General features: G+C 36.8%; 1 protein-coding gene across 1 annotated transcript; it reads left to right on the top strand.

The window, feature by feature from the left end:
• Positions 1–417: 417 nt before the first annotated feature.
• Positions 418–11,856, top strand: armc1 (armadillo repeat containing 1). Its single transcript, XM_079806884.1, has 7 exons — positions 418–643; positions 1,401–1,609; positions 3,154–3,245; positions 6,330–6,519; positions 6,624–6,740; positions 7,712–7,786; positions 9,788–11,856. Exons 2-7 carry the CDS (start codon positions 1,448–1,450, stop codon positions 9,977–9,979), a joined length of 828 nt encoding a protein of 275 aa, XP_079663010.1. The 5' UTR covers positions 418–643; positions 1,401–1,447; the 3' UTR covers positions 9,980–11,856.
• Positions 11,857–20,549: the final 8,693 nt, after the last annotated feature.

Below are 20,549 nucleotides of genomic sequence, written 5' to 3'. Positions count from 1 at the left end.
TGAAAAACATGGCTCTGATGGCAACTAAGTCTTTTAAACTCTTTAGTTGTATAAAATAGTATCAAACATTTATTTTTTGCTCCCCCGTCTGAATATAAAAAGGCGTGTACCTGGAATCTTTTTACGTTTGCCCTGTTTGTCCAGATGCCAGCGTCATTGCATCTATGCTTTTTATGTATAATAATTCCTACAGTGCCATTTGTTTTTTATTCCTACAGTGCAAAAAAATAACAACAGCCAAACATTTTGAATTAAAAACAAATATTTTAGCAAGTTTCAGTTCTGATTTGTTTACAGTATATGCAATGCTCATTTGTATTGCATATGTATCTCAGTTATTATGAATATTAATGTATCTTAGTAAAACCCTCTCTAATTGGTCGAGAACGCATGACGTCATATCACTATCCTCCAATCAGTCTGCCTAATTCCAGGAAGTGTTGTAAAGGGTGCTAAAAGCTCCGTAGATAATGGCCAAATATACCGGACCAGAACAGCTGTCATAAAGACTTTTAACCATATTCACTCTCGTCGTTATTACACGAGCTACATCCAGGTTCGTGTCCATCGGCAGTTCATTTGTTGGGATCCTCGGACAGGACAGGATCATCTGAAGCGAGGAGTCGTCCTGGGCGTGTTTGCTGTAAGGTTATGCGTGGACAACAGTGCCACAACACACACACAAGGTTAACAAGATAGAGACCACAAACATCAGAAACAAATACACTGATTGTACATTTATTATTTGGCTACATATCTGTGAATATTTATTTATGACATGATAGAAGTATATTCATCCTTTCTCTTTCTCCGTGCTGGCATTGTTTTTGTTCATAGAAAGACGTTCAGATTCACATGTAACGTTATTGTTGTCTCTAGACTAAATATGAATGAGAAGATAGCGCCAAATGTTTGCTTTTACATGCTGTTTATGTCCCATATAAGAAGTCAGACTGTCATTGTCTTGTGATGCCGTGTTAGTGTTAGCCGGTTAGCACAGGCCCCATTTAAAGGCCTCGTTATGCTCTGTTGTGCTATGTGAATCTGACATGACCATTGTGGGTCATTCAGTGCACAACGAAAACCAATAATAAGCCACGTGTATAAAGATAATCAGTAAATCAATGCGTAAGTGACGCGCGACAAAAATGCATGGTGACTGAGTGACGTCAGGCAATATCTCTGATTCCTGTTTATTTTTTAACAAGATATTTAAAATATTAAAAAAAATCGTATTTTAAATAATTTAATGATTGAAATACCAGAGGTTGAGCAGACAACAAAAGTATGTAATCCAATTTATTCCAGTTTATTATCATAACCTTAGTGTGTTTTCTGTCATTAACAAAGAGTTCCATGGTATCAGAAATAATCTAATTCTGATTTGTATCCCCCCTCAGCTAAGATCAGTGTCTTTTATGTGCATGGCCGTTGGTGTGGGAGCACCATGAGCGGGGAGCCTGATGCCTTGGCTGTGGTGAATCAGCTGAGGGACTTAGCTGCTGACCCCCTCAACAGGCGAGTTATTGTCGAAGATCAAGGCTGCTTGCCAGGCCTCATTCTCTTCCTCGACCACCCCAATCCACAAGTCGTCTACTCTGCACTTTTGGTAAGATCCAGTTTCTGAGACATTTGCAGTCTAGACACGTTTTTGCCATAGCGACCTGTAAGATGCTTCCTTCCATGTCAGTATAGTAGGTAAGGGTTCATTTCAGGAACTCGAAAATAAATGATGATGATGGCACCGTTCCAACGTTATGCTATAATAACATAATGTATCATTTTGATATGTCGATATTCTCAAATAAACAGCATTGTTTTGAAAGCTGCATTGTTTCCACATTTCTGGGAAATCTTATGAATGGTTTATTTATAGGGTGCTGTAAGCAGTATCAGCCTCTACTTCACATTTACACACCCCAATATAAAGCATAATCGAGAGCAATTTTGATTTTAGAACTCCTTATACCCCCAGTCATTTTTAAATGTCCCAGTTGTTAATAACAAGGCATTCATATCAGCCAATCAGATCACACTAAGCACACCCAGCTCATGACACAATGCTGCCACCTATTTGTAAACAATAATAATAAAAATAAGGATAATTATATATATGTAATAATAATAATGATATACTAATATAGTGGCTTATTGTTAATAATAGAACTAAAAATGCCTATATATATATATATATATATATATATATATATATATATATATTATTATCGACTCAAATAACATGTATAGCAATAATAATAATTTTTATCTAATATAATGGCTTAATAATAATAAAAAGCCATTATATTAGTTACAAATATTATTATTAATAAACTGAAATATATTTATACCAGTAATAATTCATAGCTAATATAGTGGTTATTATTATTATATCATTATTATCATATTAGAACACGTTATGATTATACAATTTAATAACACTTATTATTATTATTATTATTATTTTAAAACTCAAATAGTTTGATATCAGTTGTTTGATTAAATGCATTCATATCAACCAATCAGATCACTCAATGCCCACCCAGCTGTCCAAAGACACATCACATGACTGCCACCTGCTGTCCAATATTGTCACAAAGCTCAGCCTCTCACTTCTACAGGAATGCCCCACTGTGCAGGATGACCAGAAAATGTTTCCCCTTCTTCTGTAAGACAGACAGAGACATCTGGGCATGATTCATGTTCTCTAGCATGATTTAAGAATGTTCCAGACCCAGAGCATCTTGTTTTTCAATGGAAGCAAGAAAATCTGATGTATGTTGAGTTGACATAGTCAATATCACAAATGTCCTTATTTGATTAGTGACCTAGAAATAGTGATGAACTTGTCTTCATTTTGTGTCATAATTTTTTGAAGTCATAAAACTTTACTTCCATGTTTAAATTAGATTTTGAACCCCAGATTTTCCATATGCCCTCAGAATTTAGGACGCCACTGTATGTTTTACCTCTTTCAGAAGGACATCACACCTGCGGGGACTATTTGAATAACACTTTTTCTTTCACGCGCATGCACATGGTAACTCTGACCCGAGTGGTCTTGGTGTTGTTAACGGATTTGTTGTCACAGCGGTGCCTGGCGGTATGCCTCTGTAATGGCCCTGCGTGACCCTTAATGGCTTTGTGTCCTTCCAGGCGGTGCGCTACCTGGCAGAATGCCGCGCCAACAGGGAGAAGATGAAGGGCGAGCTGGGAATGATGCTGAGCCTGCAGAACGTCGTGCAGAAGTAAGTCGCTCCCATCATGCTGCCACAAAACATGAAGGCAACGTGAGCTCGCTTTGCACTTTCTGCAGAAAATCTCATCCTGCAGCTTTAGTTGGTGAATGTGTGTGGTGGGCAGATTTTAAGTGCACGAGAAAGGTCGCCCTGTCATAAGCAGATTTGTCTGTTTTGAAACTAAATGGGAGTGATGATGCAATCTTGCTGTTTAAGCGTAATGCGAACTGTCAGGTAACCTGATTTAGTGCGCGATTGCATTTGTTTTGCTCGCCATCGGTTAATGTCCAGCAGAGGTCAGTCTAAGAGAGAAAAGAGAACATCATACCACCATGTTCAGTGCCCATATTCAGAATACTGGTCGCTCTAAATGGGTTTTTCAATTATTATACATGTACCTGACAAGAAGGGAAATTACATCATGACTCGGGGGTCAACAGTAAGGATGGCCCAATGGCCAGTGTGAGAGAGTTTAGGGCCAGTTGACGGCATTGTTTTATTCAGGCCGTTGCTGCATTTTCTGTACTACTTATACTTGTTGATTATGCCAATTTTTTTAATGCATTGCAAACTGATGTATTTGATCATGTGAGAATAATGTAGCAAAAATGTTTATGAATTTATAGCTGTATTTGGTACATTATAGCTGTCCAAAAAACCTTTAAAAAAAGTTGTTTTCGAATTGAATTTGAATCAAATTGTTTGTTTTGTCTTTTCATCAATAAAAATTTTAATATTTGCTACTTTTTTATTATTATAAGTATTACGTTGTTGTTTTTTAACGAAGTATCTTATGCTCACCAAGGCTGCATTTATTTAATCAAATGTACAGTACAAACAGTAATTACATTTTTTAATATATATATATATATATATAATTTTTTTACATTTATTTTTTAATGTAATTTATTCCAGAATTTTCAACATCATTACTCCAGTCTTCAGTGTCACATGATCCTTCAGAAATCATTCTAATATGATAATTTTTAGATAATTTATAGAAAACATGTCTATTATCAATGTTGAAAACAGTTGATACCTTTTTTACTTGTTGAATATTGTGTGTGTGTATTGTAATGGGATGGGATGGGGCCAGTGAAAAATGTAAAAAGTGGCAAGGCAAATCTGATTTAGTACAGAAAAAAAATCCTTATTGTTGAGCCTTTGTTAGATTATGCTTGAGAAAACAGGGTTTCTTTTACCTCACATGTCAAACAACGCTTACGTAGATGCCAACTGATGCTCTAAATATTCATACAACTGCGTGTTTTTTACACCCCAAGGCTAAGTATAGAGGCGCAGGATACAAGTATATGTGTATATTCGCTGCAGTTCGGGCTTATTTCGAGTGCGAAAGTCTGCAGGCATTTAGACGGCGAGTGCCTTCTGTTTACATGGAGCCTCACAGACAGAAGTGCCGATGGTTGGCAGAGAGTTGCCTATCCTTCTCTCAGGGCGACTCCCTGCCCGCCTCCTTCGATTCACCAGTCACTTCAGTTAGCAGAGACGCCATCATGGATTGCCCTGCAGTTCCACAAGCTGCCCGTCACTATTTCCGGCACGACGACTTTGGGTAGAGGTTGTGTATCGCCCCAGTCTGTGAAATTTTACGGCTGGAGGAAGTGAAGAAATCCTTTATCACCCCCGATGAGACGACAGAGCTCAGAAATAAGCTGTGCTAATGATTGAATTAGTTTTTATGAGGAACGTTCATTGTTTTCTGACGTTGTATCTTTTCCCCTATTTTCCTATATGTGAACATGCTATTATTAGCTTTAGAAGTTGATATACAACTTGCTTTTGATGGAGGATATAGATGCCGTCAGCATTCCCTCGGGTATAGCTTGGGTAGCTTGGAGGTCTGGCAGCTCAGATGTGCCAGAGAGCAGATGCCCGATCCTGTAACTCTGCATGAATGATGGCAGAGTTGCATCTCCCCCATTAGCGCCTGTAGGGCATATCAAGATCCTGATGTCATGCCTGGCCTAAAATGGTGATGTCAATGAACTGCTGTTTTTTTTAACCTCATTAAATGAACAGGTCACTTGACTATAGTTAGCAACCAAGAAACAGACTGGCTAAATGGAAATTCTTAACCATCCCTTTGTTTTCATTCTTAGTCTTTATTTGAGGGCCCATAGGGGAAAGATGTGCCACTGGGTAACCTGTGTGCATCATTTTTGTGACCAAGGGACAATCATCTAAAGCTGCCTTAGAATGAGAGATGCACATGAGAATATTAGACATTTTAAGACATAATGTTTTTTTATTAGCAAATTTATCCATTTCCTATAAATGTAAAAATAAATATTCTGAATATTAAAGTTTTATGAATGTTTTAAAAAATCTGCAGCACAATAAGACTATTATAGTGTAAGAGTAATACAAATATTATTTTTTTCAGATTCTTTTTTGAAGCGTAACTAGTTCATATATATTCCGCTGTTTGTCATAATACCGTACTTTTCATTATTATTATTAATTATAATAATATTATTATTATTTAATATTTGTTTCTCTGACCTTATGTTATAGACCCTTTCTTCTAATTTCTGTTGATGACCGACATCCTATAATATAACTGAGTGTATTATTTGTAAGAAGTATTATTTACTTCTTGCCCTAAGGGGCAAATTTGAACTAAACTAAAATACATTTTATTACTATTTTTTTTTTCTCTGATAGAGTACTATTTGTGTACTGTATATATTTTCTATTTATGCTTTTCATGCTATGATGCATCAATCTCTTACTTTTCAAACGTACTTTACGTTCAATATGAATTCATACTTAGTTGTGATATTAAACCATACGGAATGCACGGGTTTCACTATTAAAGGTTAGATGGGTACAAGCTCCATCAGAATGACTTTTCTGTAGCCCTCATGTTGGCAGATTACCCCCCGCACAGATCTATGTCGTGTCCTCTTGTCTGCTGGAGTGGCGACCTTTTCAAAAATTAGCACCGGCAAGCACTGAATTGTACAATACATGCTCTTTTAACAAGACTAGACGAGCATATTTGCTCGATTATTTCTTTGTTCATCAAAAGTGGCCATTATTGTTAGTTTTTCATCTGTTGTGTTTCTCTAGGGGCACGTCGCCAGGCGAGACGAAGCTGCTAGCCTCTGAGATCTACGAGATCCTGCAGAACTCCAGCAGTGCGGAGGGCGAACAGGCAGAAGCGTCCGCCTCGTGCCGAAGAAAAGCTCAGTTTTTCCTGGGCGCTACGAACAAAAGGGCCAAAACGGTGGTGCTTCAGATTGACGGGCTTGACGATTCGGTAACTGCACTCAAAACAACTTGTACTGTTACCCATTTAACCACAGCGTATGGAGATTCAGATATTCAGTGCACAATTTGACACACCATTTGTGTTTATTTCAGACTCGGAGGAGTCTTTGTGAAGAGGCGCTGCTAAAGATCAAAGGAGTCATCAGCTTTACCTTCCAGATGGCTGTGAAGAGATGTGTGGTGAGGATCCGTTCGGACCTGAAGGCCGAGGTGAGATCACAATCTCGCAGAATCAATATGACCGACTACAGACTACATAAGAATGCCGGTGAAAAATGAAAACTAGTTGTTGATGCATTGAGTATATTGTTTTGTTTTAATAAAGTAAAAATATTCCGTATGGCCTTATTTCAGCGACTTTTTTCACAAACCACGCATAAACGTCATTTTCTCAAAACGACAAACTGTTACACACATGCTGCTCGCATATTATTGTAGCTGAGTTTGTGCTGAATACAGTGTAATCAGACTTTAGCCATGAAAATGTTACAAGAAACAGAAATAAGCACAAATGTCAGGGCATGTCAAAACACCTCCAGGGCCCAGAAAACAGCTCAGGGCTCAGAGGGTTAAACTACATGTACACTAAATTGATCAAAAGTGACAGTAATGACTTTTATAATATTACAATAAAATATAATAAATGCTGTTTTTAAACTATTATTCACCAAATAATCCTGACAAAATGTATGACAGCTTTAAATATTAAGAAATATTAAGCAGCACAACTGTTTTCATCATTGAATGAAGACATTTTTTTTTTTTTTTTTGGAGCAGCAAATCAGCATATTAGAATAATCTCTGAAAGATCATTTGAGACTAATAATGCTGAGAATTCAGCTTTACATCACAGGAATAAATTACATTTGAAAATATATTAAAATAGAAATGTTATTACTGGTTTTACTGTATGTCACATAACATATAAATGCAGTCATGGTGAGCATAAGAGACTTAATAAATAAAAAAAATACAAATTTAATACATTTAAAATGGTAGGTTGGGACGTCTGTGAAACATTGACTGGTGATGTAAAAACTGGTCACTGAAACAAACAGTTGGAAAGAAAAGATTTTCTAATAGCATCTCTATTCCATAAAGTGTGATTTTGTTTCTGGTTTTTTTGTTTCTTCAGAATCAATTTCAGCATTCTCTTGCAATTTTTTTTTTTTATTCTTCAGGCCTTGGGAACTGCTATAGCTTCAACCAAAGTTATGAAGGCACAGCAGGTAATGAAGGGGGAAGACGGATCGGAGGTGAGTAAACCAAACAAACGGGTCTAAAAATGGATGGTTGAACCAAAAACAAGTATTACTTTTTTGGAGCTAGACAGCCTTGGTTAATATATACTTTCCTGGAAAAAAGGCATCTTGAAAATTGACCTCCTTGTGCATTCCATGTCAAATCAAATGGGTTTTGAATGACATGAGAGAGAGTAAATATAACAGTCTTGAGTGTAGGTGAGCTGTCCCTTTATCTCAAGCTGCGTTCGGTTTTGTTGACTACCTCTACCTGAGGATGTTAGCCGATGCTGTCATGGCTGCGTCTGTCCTCAAAGCCGTGAGAAAGCTGAGGGTAATGCAGTTTGTCATGTGAGCTGGTGCTGTCTGTCTGATAGGGTGAACCCTGCTATTCCTCCCCTTCAGAAGAGTTACTCATTTTCCCCTCATCACATGATCACTCAGGATGTCCCTCTCCTCCTGAAACCATGTGTCAGAGGGCCCTGGAGACACACACACTCTCTTGCATGCAGTGCAAATAGGCACTGTGTGGCCATTAAAGAAAGATGTGTCCTCTCTGGTTGAATTGGAAGGGCGATCTCTACCTGCAGCGGCACAGTCATGACCTCCGGTGGCCGTCAGCCCGGCGGCCTGGAACACTGCTTTACCACGCACTTCCTTTATCAACCAGCAGGTGGCACAGTTGATTGAGTTATGGACTTGTTGATCGAGCTTTTTTTTGCTTGAACAGGCACAAAGAGAAAGCTCTGTATTAGGGTTCGGGTGAAATCACTAAAAATGAAATATCTTTAAAATTTCTAACCTTATGATATTTGAGCTTTTTTATTTTTTTTTAATGGTTTAAAAGAGATGTTTTCAAAAGAAATCATAATTTTCTTTAGTAGATTCAAAACGTAAAATATTTCACTAAATTAAAGGATTTAATGTAGTAGTAGTAATAATAATACAATTTATTATGATGATTTTCCATATTATTATCATTATTTTATCATATGCACCAATATTTTTTTAACTTATATATTTAAATATATATATATAAATATATATAATATTTGAATACATTCAAAATGCCACATGAGGGCTTTTTTACACATTTGAGTGATGCAAAATAAGTAGTCAAATCATTGTTTTCAATTCAATTAAAAGGAGTTGACTCAGAGTTCAAAGAACTGACTCTTAACTCTACATTTTTTTTCATCTCTTTTCCCGCCATAAATATAGCGCGGGTAGCTGGCATGGCGTTTAAATATAAACAATCAAACCATATTGAGACCCGAAGTTGTGGAAGAGTGTACTTTTTTTTTATTGCGTAAACCCTACCGTTGAAAAGTTTTGGTTCAGTACAATTTAAAAAAAATGTTTTGACAGAAATCTCTTCTGCCCACCATTTACTTTCTTAATATAACAAAATATTCTTCATATCTTAAGTATTTTTTAAATATATTTAATAATATTAACCTCATATATCTTAATGTATTTTAAAGTGTAATTTATTCCTGTAATGGTAAAGCAGAAAGAGTCATTATGATCCTTCAGAAATCAATCTGATATGCTGATTTGGTGCTCAAGAAAAAAATTTTTTCTTATTATCATCACAGTTGAAAACAGTTTTGCTGCTTAACATTTTTGTGGAACCTGTGATGCATTTTTCAGAACTACTAGAGGAATAGAAAGTTCAAAAGAACAGGATTTTGAGAGAAAATCGATCTATTTAAAAAAATGTATCAGTTTAATTAAAGGAATATATAAAACATTTTGAATGGCAGTGTATCTAAATGTTATATAATAATTTTTTAATATTTTGTAACTAAGTATTTGCCCTGTTCTAATAGTTTGGTGATTTTCATGTTGTATTGGAAAATGTTTACTCAGATGGTTAGCCTTCTGTTTTGTTGTTTTGGCTGCCAATTTATGTACTTGTTTTTGTTTGCTTTTCCATTTAATTCCATTCTGTGCTGCTTGCTAGTTTAGCAATTAGGTCATTGTTCCCATCGTTCTCTTTTCCCTCTCATCCAGATTGTAATCCCATTCCAAGAGGACTCGGATGTGGTGGTCGAGCAGAACCTGAATTTGCCGGATTATCTGCCTGAGGACGAGAGCCCATCTCAGGAGCAGCACAAGGCCGTGACGCGACTGGGCTCCGTGCAAGATGGCGTGAGCTGGCTAAACACGGCCGCCAACTTCCTGTCCCGCTCATTTTACTGGTGACCCGACGACTCCCAGCATGCCCCGCCTCTTTTACAGCCTGCCCTCCACACGGCAGACTGCCGAGCGCATCTCGCAGTAAACTTATAACCGTGTTCCAACTTTTAAAAAACGCCACGACAGGCGGCTGTAAATGGTACGCGATCCAACCTGCTCCCGAAACTCACGTTATCGCTGCATACGCACCACACGAGACACTAAAACCTGAGAGCAACTGGGAGAAGTTCACAGAAAGCATTTTGTGTGTATCTGCTCTCTCTTACTCACCTTTTTTTGTTTTATTTGGTTGGGAGAAGGTTTTCAAACGACTCACCCCAGATCCTCCCAGCGGGTTCGTGTCTGTTGAGACTAAACAGCCCGGGGTTTCGCTGGGTGGGTCGTACCTTGAGGTTTTCTACATTTCTATATGAATTTGGGTGTTTTCTGATGTGTTCTAACCCTTCATCTCAGCTTTCTTGTACATTTTTAAACAACTTTTTTTGTTTCAATTATTTGATAATCCTAATGTTACCACTCATCAGCACTTTTCAAAGCATGCCGTATTGTTTTTTTAACCCCTTTCCTTTTGTGTGTGCCTTTACTCGCGTAGCTTGTTGATTTCACGGTTTTAAATCCTTTTTATTTGCTCCGGCTGAATTTCTAAAGCCTTCTCAAGACGTGATTTATTTAGGTTTGAAATGTGTAGTGATGGTTCCTCACAGAGATGATTTCACAAGATACAGAATTAAAACACCAACACTGGTTGGTGTGCAGTAATAATAATAATCAACGGTTTAATGCCTCCAGTAAAGGGAAGTCACCACGAAATGGCTATTACTATGTGTGTAATGCTAACCTTTTGTTTTGTTTTGTTTGTTACAGCATGTGCCAAACACCAGATAACCTTCCTTACACTAGCGAAATATGTTTTAATATAGCTCTGAACCTTTAGGAATTAATTTTTTTTGTACCTTTTAAGTGTCTATACTTTTCCATTATACCATGCTGACTATTTATACAATGATTTTTTTCTTCTGTTTAATCAGATTTTTTTTGTTTAGGGCCTTTCACAAACATGATCATTTTAGTGTGGGTTCACCTGCTAGCCAAATGCATGATCCGGTCAAATCTGACGGGATATGCGCCTGTCACCGCTGCATGACCATCACCTCTCGCCCCTTTCTCTGAGATCTCCCTGACCAATGGTGTCTTTTAACAGTTTAGACGATCGACTGACCTCACATATCGCATTCAGGATATCCCGCAACTGGTGGGCTCACGTACATCAGCGTTGCGTTCAGTATAGGCTTCCAAAAGGAGACCTGCACACATCAATGTCAAAATGAGTCTACACAAACCAATACAACCCTTTCCTACATGTAACTGTTGTTTTATTGAAATCAATTGAATTTTTCACCTTATGCTGAAACACTAAAGCATCAGTGTTTGCACCCTTTTGTATTTTTCCTCATAATTTAAATATTTAATCAGCAGTGCTTTAAGAGACTGTTTTTTTTTAACTCGCATCATGTCGGTTCACATTAAGGATTTGTTATGAGAAGCATTAGTGTACAGAATTGAATCTCAATACACAGTGGCGTGCTTCTAGTTGGGTACAAGACGAGAGAGAGGCCATCAGTGTTATATTTATGAACAAAATCCAAATTGAAATGAGTTTTGCATTTTCTGTATTTTTATTTCCCTCCTCTTGTACTGTACATCATCCTTCCTTGAAGCCTTTTGAGCTACTGTTCACTGTTATTCCCGGAACGCAGAACCAGAGCCCATGGTAGATTTTAGTAGCTTCTCATGTACAGTGCTTATTCGCTGTTATATACAAAGAGTTTTAGGACACGCAATTCTGGACTGTTCACAGTAATGACAAGGATTATTAAATAGATAAAATAAATTTGGTTTGTTGTGTTTTGTTTTCACTGGGAATTGCATTTCATTAGGCTTGGTGACACCAATTTGTTACTATCAACTTGCTTCCTGTTTTTTTCGTTTTCTGATCCAAGCTGGATGCTTGCGGACACCAAGAAGCAGCGCCCGAAAATCTGATAATTAAGTCAGTTTTCTGTGAAAACTTCTTACATTGAATTAAATTGGTACCACTTTGGCTTTAAAGGTTTCAAATGTTCAACACCATCCATGGCATGCTGTTGATTACCATAGCAAATGATTTTGACTCATGCCTTAGTTTGAAGGAACAAACTGCGTTTACAGTAATGGGGCAAGGCATTTTAGAAATGAGCAACTTGTATTTTTTGTATAGTGCTTGTATCGGTCTATCACAACTTTTTTTGTATGGAAAAACGTATATACATTGGCCACGCCAATTAATCAGCTGATATTTGCCCATTTTGAGATCTCGTCATTGGCTAAATATTATGTTAAAGGGATAGTTCACCCAAAAATGAATTCACTCACCCTCAAGTTGTTCCAAACCTGTATGAATTTCTTTGTTCTGCTGAACACAAAGGAAGATATTTGGAAGAATGTTTGTAACAAGCAGATCTTGGCAGCCATTGATTACCATAGTAGGAAAAATACTATGGTAGCTAACAATTTAGCTCCCCTAAATTGAAGTCCTCATGAGGAAACAAGCTTATAAATAATACAAAATTAGTTTTATTTGAAAATGTAACGATGTAGAACGTTTTCTGAGATGGGTAGGTTTAGGGGTAGGGTTAAGGGATAGAATATACAGTTTGTACAGTATAAAAACCTTTACGTCTATGGAGAGTCCCCACAAAGATAGTGAACCAGATATATGTGTGAATTTTAAAATGTTTAAAATAAGGTGTCATTTCAGCAATTGTTAATTAAATCAAAAAGTTATTAATATAATTTACACTACCATTCAAAAGTGTGGGGTCTGTAAATGTTCTTGAAAGAAGTATATCTCACCAAGGCTGCATTATTTTAGTCAGTCAAAAATACAAAAAAAAAATATACATTGTGAAACATTTATCACCAATTAAAATAACACTTTTTTTTTTCTTTTTTAATACAGCTTATTGTAATTTATTCCTGTGATGTGAAGCTGAATTTTCAGTATCATTAATCCAGTCTTCAGTGTCACATAATCTTTCAGAAATCTAATATGCTGATTTGCTGCTCAGGAAACATTTCTTATTATTAGCAATGATGAAAGCAGTTATGCTGCTTAATGTTCTTGTGGAACAGTTATATATAGTTATTTATATATATATATATATATATGTAAAAGTGTTTACTGTCAATTTTGATACATTTAATACGTCCTTTTTTCTAATAAACCTCACTGACCCTAAACTTTTGTACGGTAATGTAAATATATTTAACATATTTATCTGATCTTTACCACTGAAAAACCTATATTGGTCGACTAACACAAAAATGTGTTATTTGAGCTGGAAAGCGGTCTAAGTTTGGCCATTTTGTTATGCATTACCAATGCAACCTCAGTACCCACCTCAGCTTTTTTGTCTTGTATTGTTTTTATTGCAGTGTAATTGCATGAGGCTACTGTTAAAGCTATTTTTGCTTGCAAACTAACGGGACAACAGTTTCACAAGATATCTGTACTCAGGGTAGTAAAAATCAGGGGGCCAGGGGGAACTGCCAGCGTCACCATAGCAGCCAAAGTGACGTGGCCTGCAGAAGAGAAAGAGAGCGGAGGGCAGGAAATCTGTTTTGTTCATGATGTTTGGTGTAAAGAGCCATAAGGGACACTCGCCTCCTTCAGCCCTGCATAGATAGATAGCAGAGACATGCATGGTCAGCTATGGTGTTAGAACACTGGGCTTTAACAAGTAAATCGACAAGTTCCTAGTCCAATTGTAGATTATGTAGCAGGGTAGTGTATAGGGAGATATCAGGACAAAGTCATTCTGCTTTGCTCCTCTAACAGGTCTTGCAAAGAGAAAGCCGGAGGAAACCTCATCAATCATCACCCATGCACCCTTTCCAACATACACACCTTCATCTCTGAAAGACCCCTATGGCATTATCGTGATGTGAAGTGGGTCAGCTACTGCAACTGGGCCACCGGCCTAGAAGACATGCATATGGCTACCATACTGCGCTCGTATGGCAGGTTTAGCTGGGGGTAATTGTGTTAGTACTATGTGACTCTATAGATTTTGGCTTTCAAAAGCCAGAGCTACCCACTGAGACTTCTCCAAGCCTCTGGTGAAATGTCTGACACGTTTGTTACAGTAACTGTGTCAGTCCTGACACTAGGAGGCGCTGGTTGGCTATGATTTACATGCATTTTCATGCAGTGAAGTGCTGCTTCCTAACTAAGTGATCACATTTAAGGACAAAGTGCATGTTTTGCCTTGTCATGTGCTTAAGTGTTTGATGACAGCTTTGTGAGGCTCGTGTGCAGGTGTTTATTGAGACTAAATAAGACTGAGACCAGTTTAAGAACCATTCTGATAACCGCTTTACATGTCGACTGCTTCGCATACCTCATGAACAGTTTGAGAAGTGGTCAAATCCCCAAGGAATGGTAATGAATTTCATAGTTTGTGACCGACAACACTAAAATATCCTAATGGGATCAAACAGTAATCCTCAACAAATCAAATTAGATTATATTCTGTAAAAAAGTACTTTTCAGGTAACCTTAAAAAAAATGCATGTTAATGTAATGTTGCATGTTAACATCTAATTTATCTGTTATTATTCTAGTAAAAATGTTATGTAATGATGAATAAATCATCCACCAATGAAAGTTATTTATAGATGTATATTTTAGTCCATTTAATATAGCCTAATATAATATTAGTCCATATAAAAGTCCCACTTACACTATATATTTTTGAGAATTTTTGTTTTTCTAGAAGGCTTTTTGGGAAATGTTCTCTATTTAAAAAAATCAAATGACAAATATCATATAACATCAGATCAAAATCATATCAATCAAAAAATTATGGGAGAAATTCCATGATGTCAAACCTGTACATTCTTTTTAAGATTTTGTAGATCTTTTAAATACTTAAAATTATTCTAAGAAATATCCATAATATTTTATATAATATTAAAGAAGTGAGAATAAAAAGGTAAAGCGCTTTGTTACAATTTCAGCTGTTAAATAGGGTTGGCAGTTCAAAGGTGAACAGGAAGTGCCACAGACCTAAGGTAAATCTATATTGTAATTTCCACAATATGAGTTTACACATTAATTTTCACATTAATGTCTAATGTATGTGTTGCCAAATATGACAATATTTCATGCTTTGTTGCTTTAATTATTTACTTATTATAGTAATTACAATAAATGGGTAATAACTAGGTACTTACCCTAAACCCAACCTTAACCCATGCAGTTACCTTATATTACCCAGTCCTTTCTTATAAGTACACTGTAAGTACACATACTATAAAATAAAGTGCAACTAAAATTTTGATTAATGGAAGAATATACACAATGACATCTCATTAAGTGTCCCACTTATATTCATAAATTCACTGATTTCTGTTCCTAAATGTACTGTATACAATCTAGAATAGCTCTTTAGATTGTTGTTTAAGACACATGGAATGTGCAATGTATACGGTGTATATGCATATTTATATAGCTGATGTTTTTCATTTTTACATTTGAAGCAATCTGTCATAAAGACCTTTAAACTCACCTTGAAGACAAATACAGTGATGCTATGAATTCCCCTAAATCATGTTTTAATTTATTGAGTATTACAGATGCATCTCTTCCCTCCTCTTACTAGGCAGTTCATTTTATTTGAAGAGGGAAGCTGATAAAGCCAATGCCTCCAAACCTCCCTGGCTCTCCAAGATATCGACCACAGCTCAGTATTTGTGCATAAATGTGTCGTTACTATCATGAGCAGTATTTGCATTGTTAATCTGCCTGTGGCCGGTGGACTGATTGTGTGCTGATGGGAGAGAAAGGTGCATCTTATTGCCCAGGCAGTTTGACGATTTTATTTGAGGTTCAGCTCCCAGTCAATGGGATCGGCCGTAAATTACATTCTATGTGGAGGAAAATGATGTGACACCCGTAATTTATGTCAAATAACTTTTTGAGGATGTGAAAGTGTGTGTGTAATCAGCGCTGGTGCTGATACTGGAGATTTAATTGAAACATTTTTCTTTTCCTCAAAGGCTGATGGAATGGTGTCTTGTTGTATAATGTTCTGTAATGCTTCATTTTAAACCTAGGGTCATCACCTGGTTGGGAGAAGGCATGGATTCCCAGATTTAGGAATGGGACCAGCTTTTCCACTTACATTTATCTTGTGCATTGATCTTGTGGTCTTTCAAATTATCGATTACTATTTTCAAAGTGTTTATAAGGCAGTCTGTTTCTTTTGTTAATCTAGTATTTTATGATTGAGTATATATATTTTATAGAGTGAAGGTAGCAAGCTTAAAACAATACTCTTTGTTAAATAAATAAATAAATCAATCAATCAATCCATGAATTTTATCATGATTTTTATCAAAACCTCCAATAACAGGTTTACAATAGAAGTCTATGAGGCAAGACAGTCTGGAGTGTTTAAAAACATAAATTAAAAAAGTACTTTTAAAGTACTTTTTTTAGTGAGTATTTGTGTTTCTGTATTTTGGTTGTCTTGTGAGTATTTGCAGTGTTTCTTTATTTGGTTACGTTGTGAGTATTTGCAGCGCATTTCTGTATTTTGGTTGCATTGTGAGTATTTGTAGAGTGGTTCTGTATTTGGTTGTATTGTAAGTATTTGCAGAGCGTTTCTATTTTTGGCAGCGTTGTGAGTATTTGCAGAGCGTTTCTGTATTTGTCTGCGTTGTGAGTATTTGCAGAGCGTTTATGTATTTTGTTGCATTGTGAGTATTTGCAGAGCGTTTCTGTATTTGGTTGCGTTATGAGTATTTGCAGCGCGTTTATATATTTGGCTGTGTTGTGAATATTTTCAGGGAGTTTCTGTATTTTGGTTGTGTTGTGAGTATTTGTAGAGTGTTTCTGTATTTGGTAGTGTTGCGAGTATTTGCAGAGCGTTTATGTATTTAGTTGTGTTGTGAGTATTTGTAGAGTATTTCTGTATTTGGTAGTGTTGCGAGTATTTGCAGAGCGTTTATGTATTTATTTGTGTTGTGAGTATTTTTAGAGTGTTTCTGTATTTGGTAGTGTTGCGAGTTTTGCAGAGCGTTTATGTATTTAGTTGTGTTGTGAGTATTTGTATAGTGTTTCTGTATTTTGGTTGTGTTGTGAGTATTTGTAGAGTGTTTCTGTATTTGGTAGTGTTGCGAGTATTTGCAGAGCATTTATGTATGTAGTTGTGTTGTGAGTATTTGTAGAGTGTTTCTGTATTTGGTAGTGTTGCGAGTATTTGCAGAGCGTTTATGTATTTAGTTGTGTTGTGAGTATTTGTAGAGTGTTTCTGTATTTTGGTTGTGTTGTGAGTATTTGTAGAGTGTTTCTGTATTTGGCTGCGTTGTGAGTATTTGCAGAGCGTTCTATAATTGGTTGCGTTGTGAGTATTTGAAGCGAGTTTCTGTGTTTTGATTATGTTGTGAGTATTTGCAGAGCATTTCTGTATTTGGTTGTGTTGTGAGTAATTGCACAGTGTTTCTGTATTTGGCTGCGTTGTGAGTATTTGCAGAGCGTTTATGTATTTGGTTGCGTTGTGAGTATTTGCAGAACGTTTATGTATTTGGCTGCGTTGTGAGTATTTTCAGTGAGTTTCTGTATTTTGGTTGTGTTGTGAGTATTTGTAGAGTGTTCTTGTATTTGGTTGTGTTGTGAGTATTTGCACAGTGTTTCTGTATTTGGTTGTGTTGTGAGTATTTGTAGAGTGTTTCTGTATTTTGGTTGTCTTGTGAGTATTTGCAAAGCGTTTCTGTATTTGGTTACGTTGTGAGTATTTGCAGCGCGTTTCTGTATTTTGGTTGCATTGTGAGTATTTGTAGAGTGTTTCTGTATTTGGTTGTATTGTAAGTATTTGCAGAGCGTTTCTGCATTTGGCTGCGTTGTGAGTATTTGCAGAGCGTTCTATAATTGGTTGCGTTGTGAGTATTGACAGCGAGTTTCTGTTTTTTGATTGTTTTGTGAGTATTTGCAGAGCGTTTCTGTATTTGGTTGTGTTGTGAGTAATTGCACAGTGTTTCTGTATTTGGCTGAGTTGTGAGTATTTGCAGAGCGTTTCTGTATTTGGCTGCGTTGTGAGTATTTGCAGAGCGTTTATGTATTTGGCTGCATTGTGAGTATTTGCAGAGCATTTCTGTATTTGGTTGCGTTGTGAGTATTTGCAGAGCGTTTCTGTATTTGGTTGTGTTGTGAGTAATTGCACAGTGTTTCTGTATTTGGTTGAGTTGTGAGTATTTGCAGAGTGTTTCTGTATTTGGCTGCGTTGTGAGTATTTGCAGAGCGTTTCTGTATTTGGTTGCGTTGTGAGTATTTGCAGCGCGTTTATGTATTTGGCAGAGTTGTGAATATTTTCAGCGAGTTTCTGTATTTTGGTTGTGTTGTGAGTATTTGTAGAGTGTTTCTGTATTTGGTAGTGTTGTGAGTATTTGCAGAGCGTTTCTGTATTTGGCTGCATTGTGAGTATTTGCAGAGCGTTTATGTATTTGGTTTCGTTGTGAGTATTCGCAGAGCGTTTCTGTATTAGGCTGCATTGTGAGTATTTGCAGAGCGTTTATGTATTTGGTTTCGTTGTGAGTATTCGCAGAGCGTTTCTGTATTTGGCTGCATTGTGAGTATTTACAGAGTGTTTATGTATTTGGTTTCGTTGTGAGTATTTGCAGAGCGTTTCTGTATTTGGTTGCGTTGTGAGTATTTGCAGCGCGTTTATGTATTTGGCAGAGTTGTGAATATTTTCAGCGAGTTTCTGTATTTTGGTTGTGTTGTGAGTATTTGTAGAGTGTTTCTGTATTTGGTAGTGTTGTGAGTATTTGCAGAGCGTTTCTGTATTTGGCTGCATTGTGAGTATTTGCAGAGCGTTTCTGTATTTGGCTGCATTGTGAGTATTTGCAGAGCGTTTCTGTATTTGGCTGCATTGTGAGTATTTGCAGAGCGTTTCTGTATTTGGTTGCGTTGTGAGTATTTGCAGCGCGTTTATGTATTTGGCAGAGTTGTGAATATTTGCAGAGCGTTTCTGTATTTGGCTGCGTTGTGAGTATTTGCAGAGCGTTTCTGTATTTGGCTGCATTGTGAGTATTTGCAGAGCGTTTCTGTATTTGGCTGCATTGTGAGTATTTGCAGAGGGTTTCTGTATTTGGTTGCGTTGTGAGTATTTGAGAGTGTTTCTGTATTTGGTTGGGATGTGATGATTTGTAAAGTGTTTCTGTATTTGGTTGTGTTGTATTTGCAGAGTGTTTCTATATTTGGTTGTGTTGTGAGTATTTGCAGTGAGTTTCTGTATTTTGGTTGTCTTGTGAGTATTTTCAGCGTGTTTCTGTATTTGGCTGTAATGTGGGTATTTGCAGAGCGTTTCTGTATTTGGTTGCGTTGTGAGTATTTGCAGAGCGTTTCTGTATTTGGTTACGTTGTGAGTATTTGCAGGGCGTTTCTGTATTTGGATGTATTGTGAGTATTTGCAGCGAGTTTCTGCATTTTGGTAACGTTGTGAGTATTTGCAGTGTGTTTCTGTATTTGGTTGCGTTGTGAGTTTTTGCTGCGTGTTTCTGTATTTGGTTGTGTTGTGAATATTTGCAAAGCGTTTCTGTATTTGGTTACGTTGTGAGTATTTGCAGCGCGTTTCTGTATTTGGCTGCGTTGTGGGTATTTGCAGAGCGTTTCTGTATTTGGTTGTGTTGTGAGTATTTGTAGCGCCTTTCTGTATTTGTTGTGTTGTGAGTATTTGTAGCACGTTTCTGTATTTAGTTGTGTTGTGAGTATTTGTAGAGTGTTTCTGTATTTAGTTGTGTTGTGAGTATTTGTAGCGGGCTTCTGTATTTGGTTGTGTTGTGAGTATTTGTAGCGGGCTTCTGTATTTGGTTGTGTTGTGAGTATTTGCAGCGAGTTTCTGTATTTGGTTGCAAGTCAAATTCCTGGATCAACATATTTTGTAGTGTAGTCCTAAACTTATCCCTACCCCTAAACCTAACTCTACCCATAAGTTATCTCTTAAATCATAGGGACATGATCAGTGAATAACACTGATGAAGCACCTAACCCTGGTTGTAAGCCTAAATTTGACATAATCTGTAAACTTGTCCCTCAAATCTGATTGGTTGATTGAAATGTTGTTCCAGGATCAAAAAAGGATCATGTTGTACTTGGTGAAATTACGTCCACCTTCCATTCTTATAGCCGCTATATTGAGTGTTATTATTTCTTAAATGGATTTTTTTTGTACAAGTCTTCTACCTCCTCCCTTTATTATGTCTTTGATATAGAATTATACTACGCTACACTTTCAAATACTCAAAATTCGGTGCTATGTCAGCCCTTAGATTTTCATAGTAAGTGCATTACTGTAAACACAAGGATGACTCAAAATAATTCCAATAAATGCCATCAATAGGGTTTAAATTTACCCCAGAATATCATGACGTATAACACTTTTATATAGAATAGCTTGTGTTATGTTTAAAGCTCCCTGTGCGTGTGATCTTGCATCTGCCCCCCTTGGGCTGATGAAATGTGTGAGCACAGGAG

This window comes from Gobio gobio, assembly GCF_949357685.1.
Source record: "Gobio gobio genome assembly, chromosome: 23".
In the NCBI taxonomy this organism is placed as follows: Eukaryota; Metazoa; Chordata; class Actinopteri; order Cypriniformes; family Gobionidae; genus Gobio; species Gobio gobio.
The sequence above is the reverse complement of the archived record's forward strand: the minus strand, read 5'-3'. Positions and strand labels throughout refer to the sequence as shown.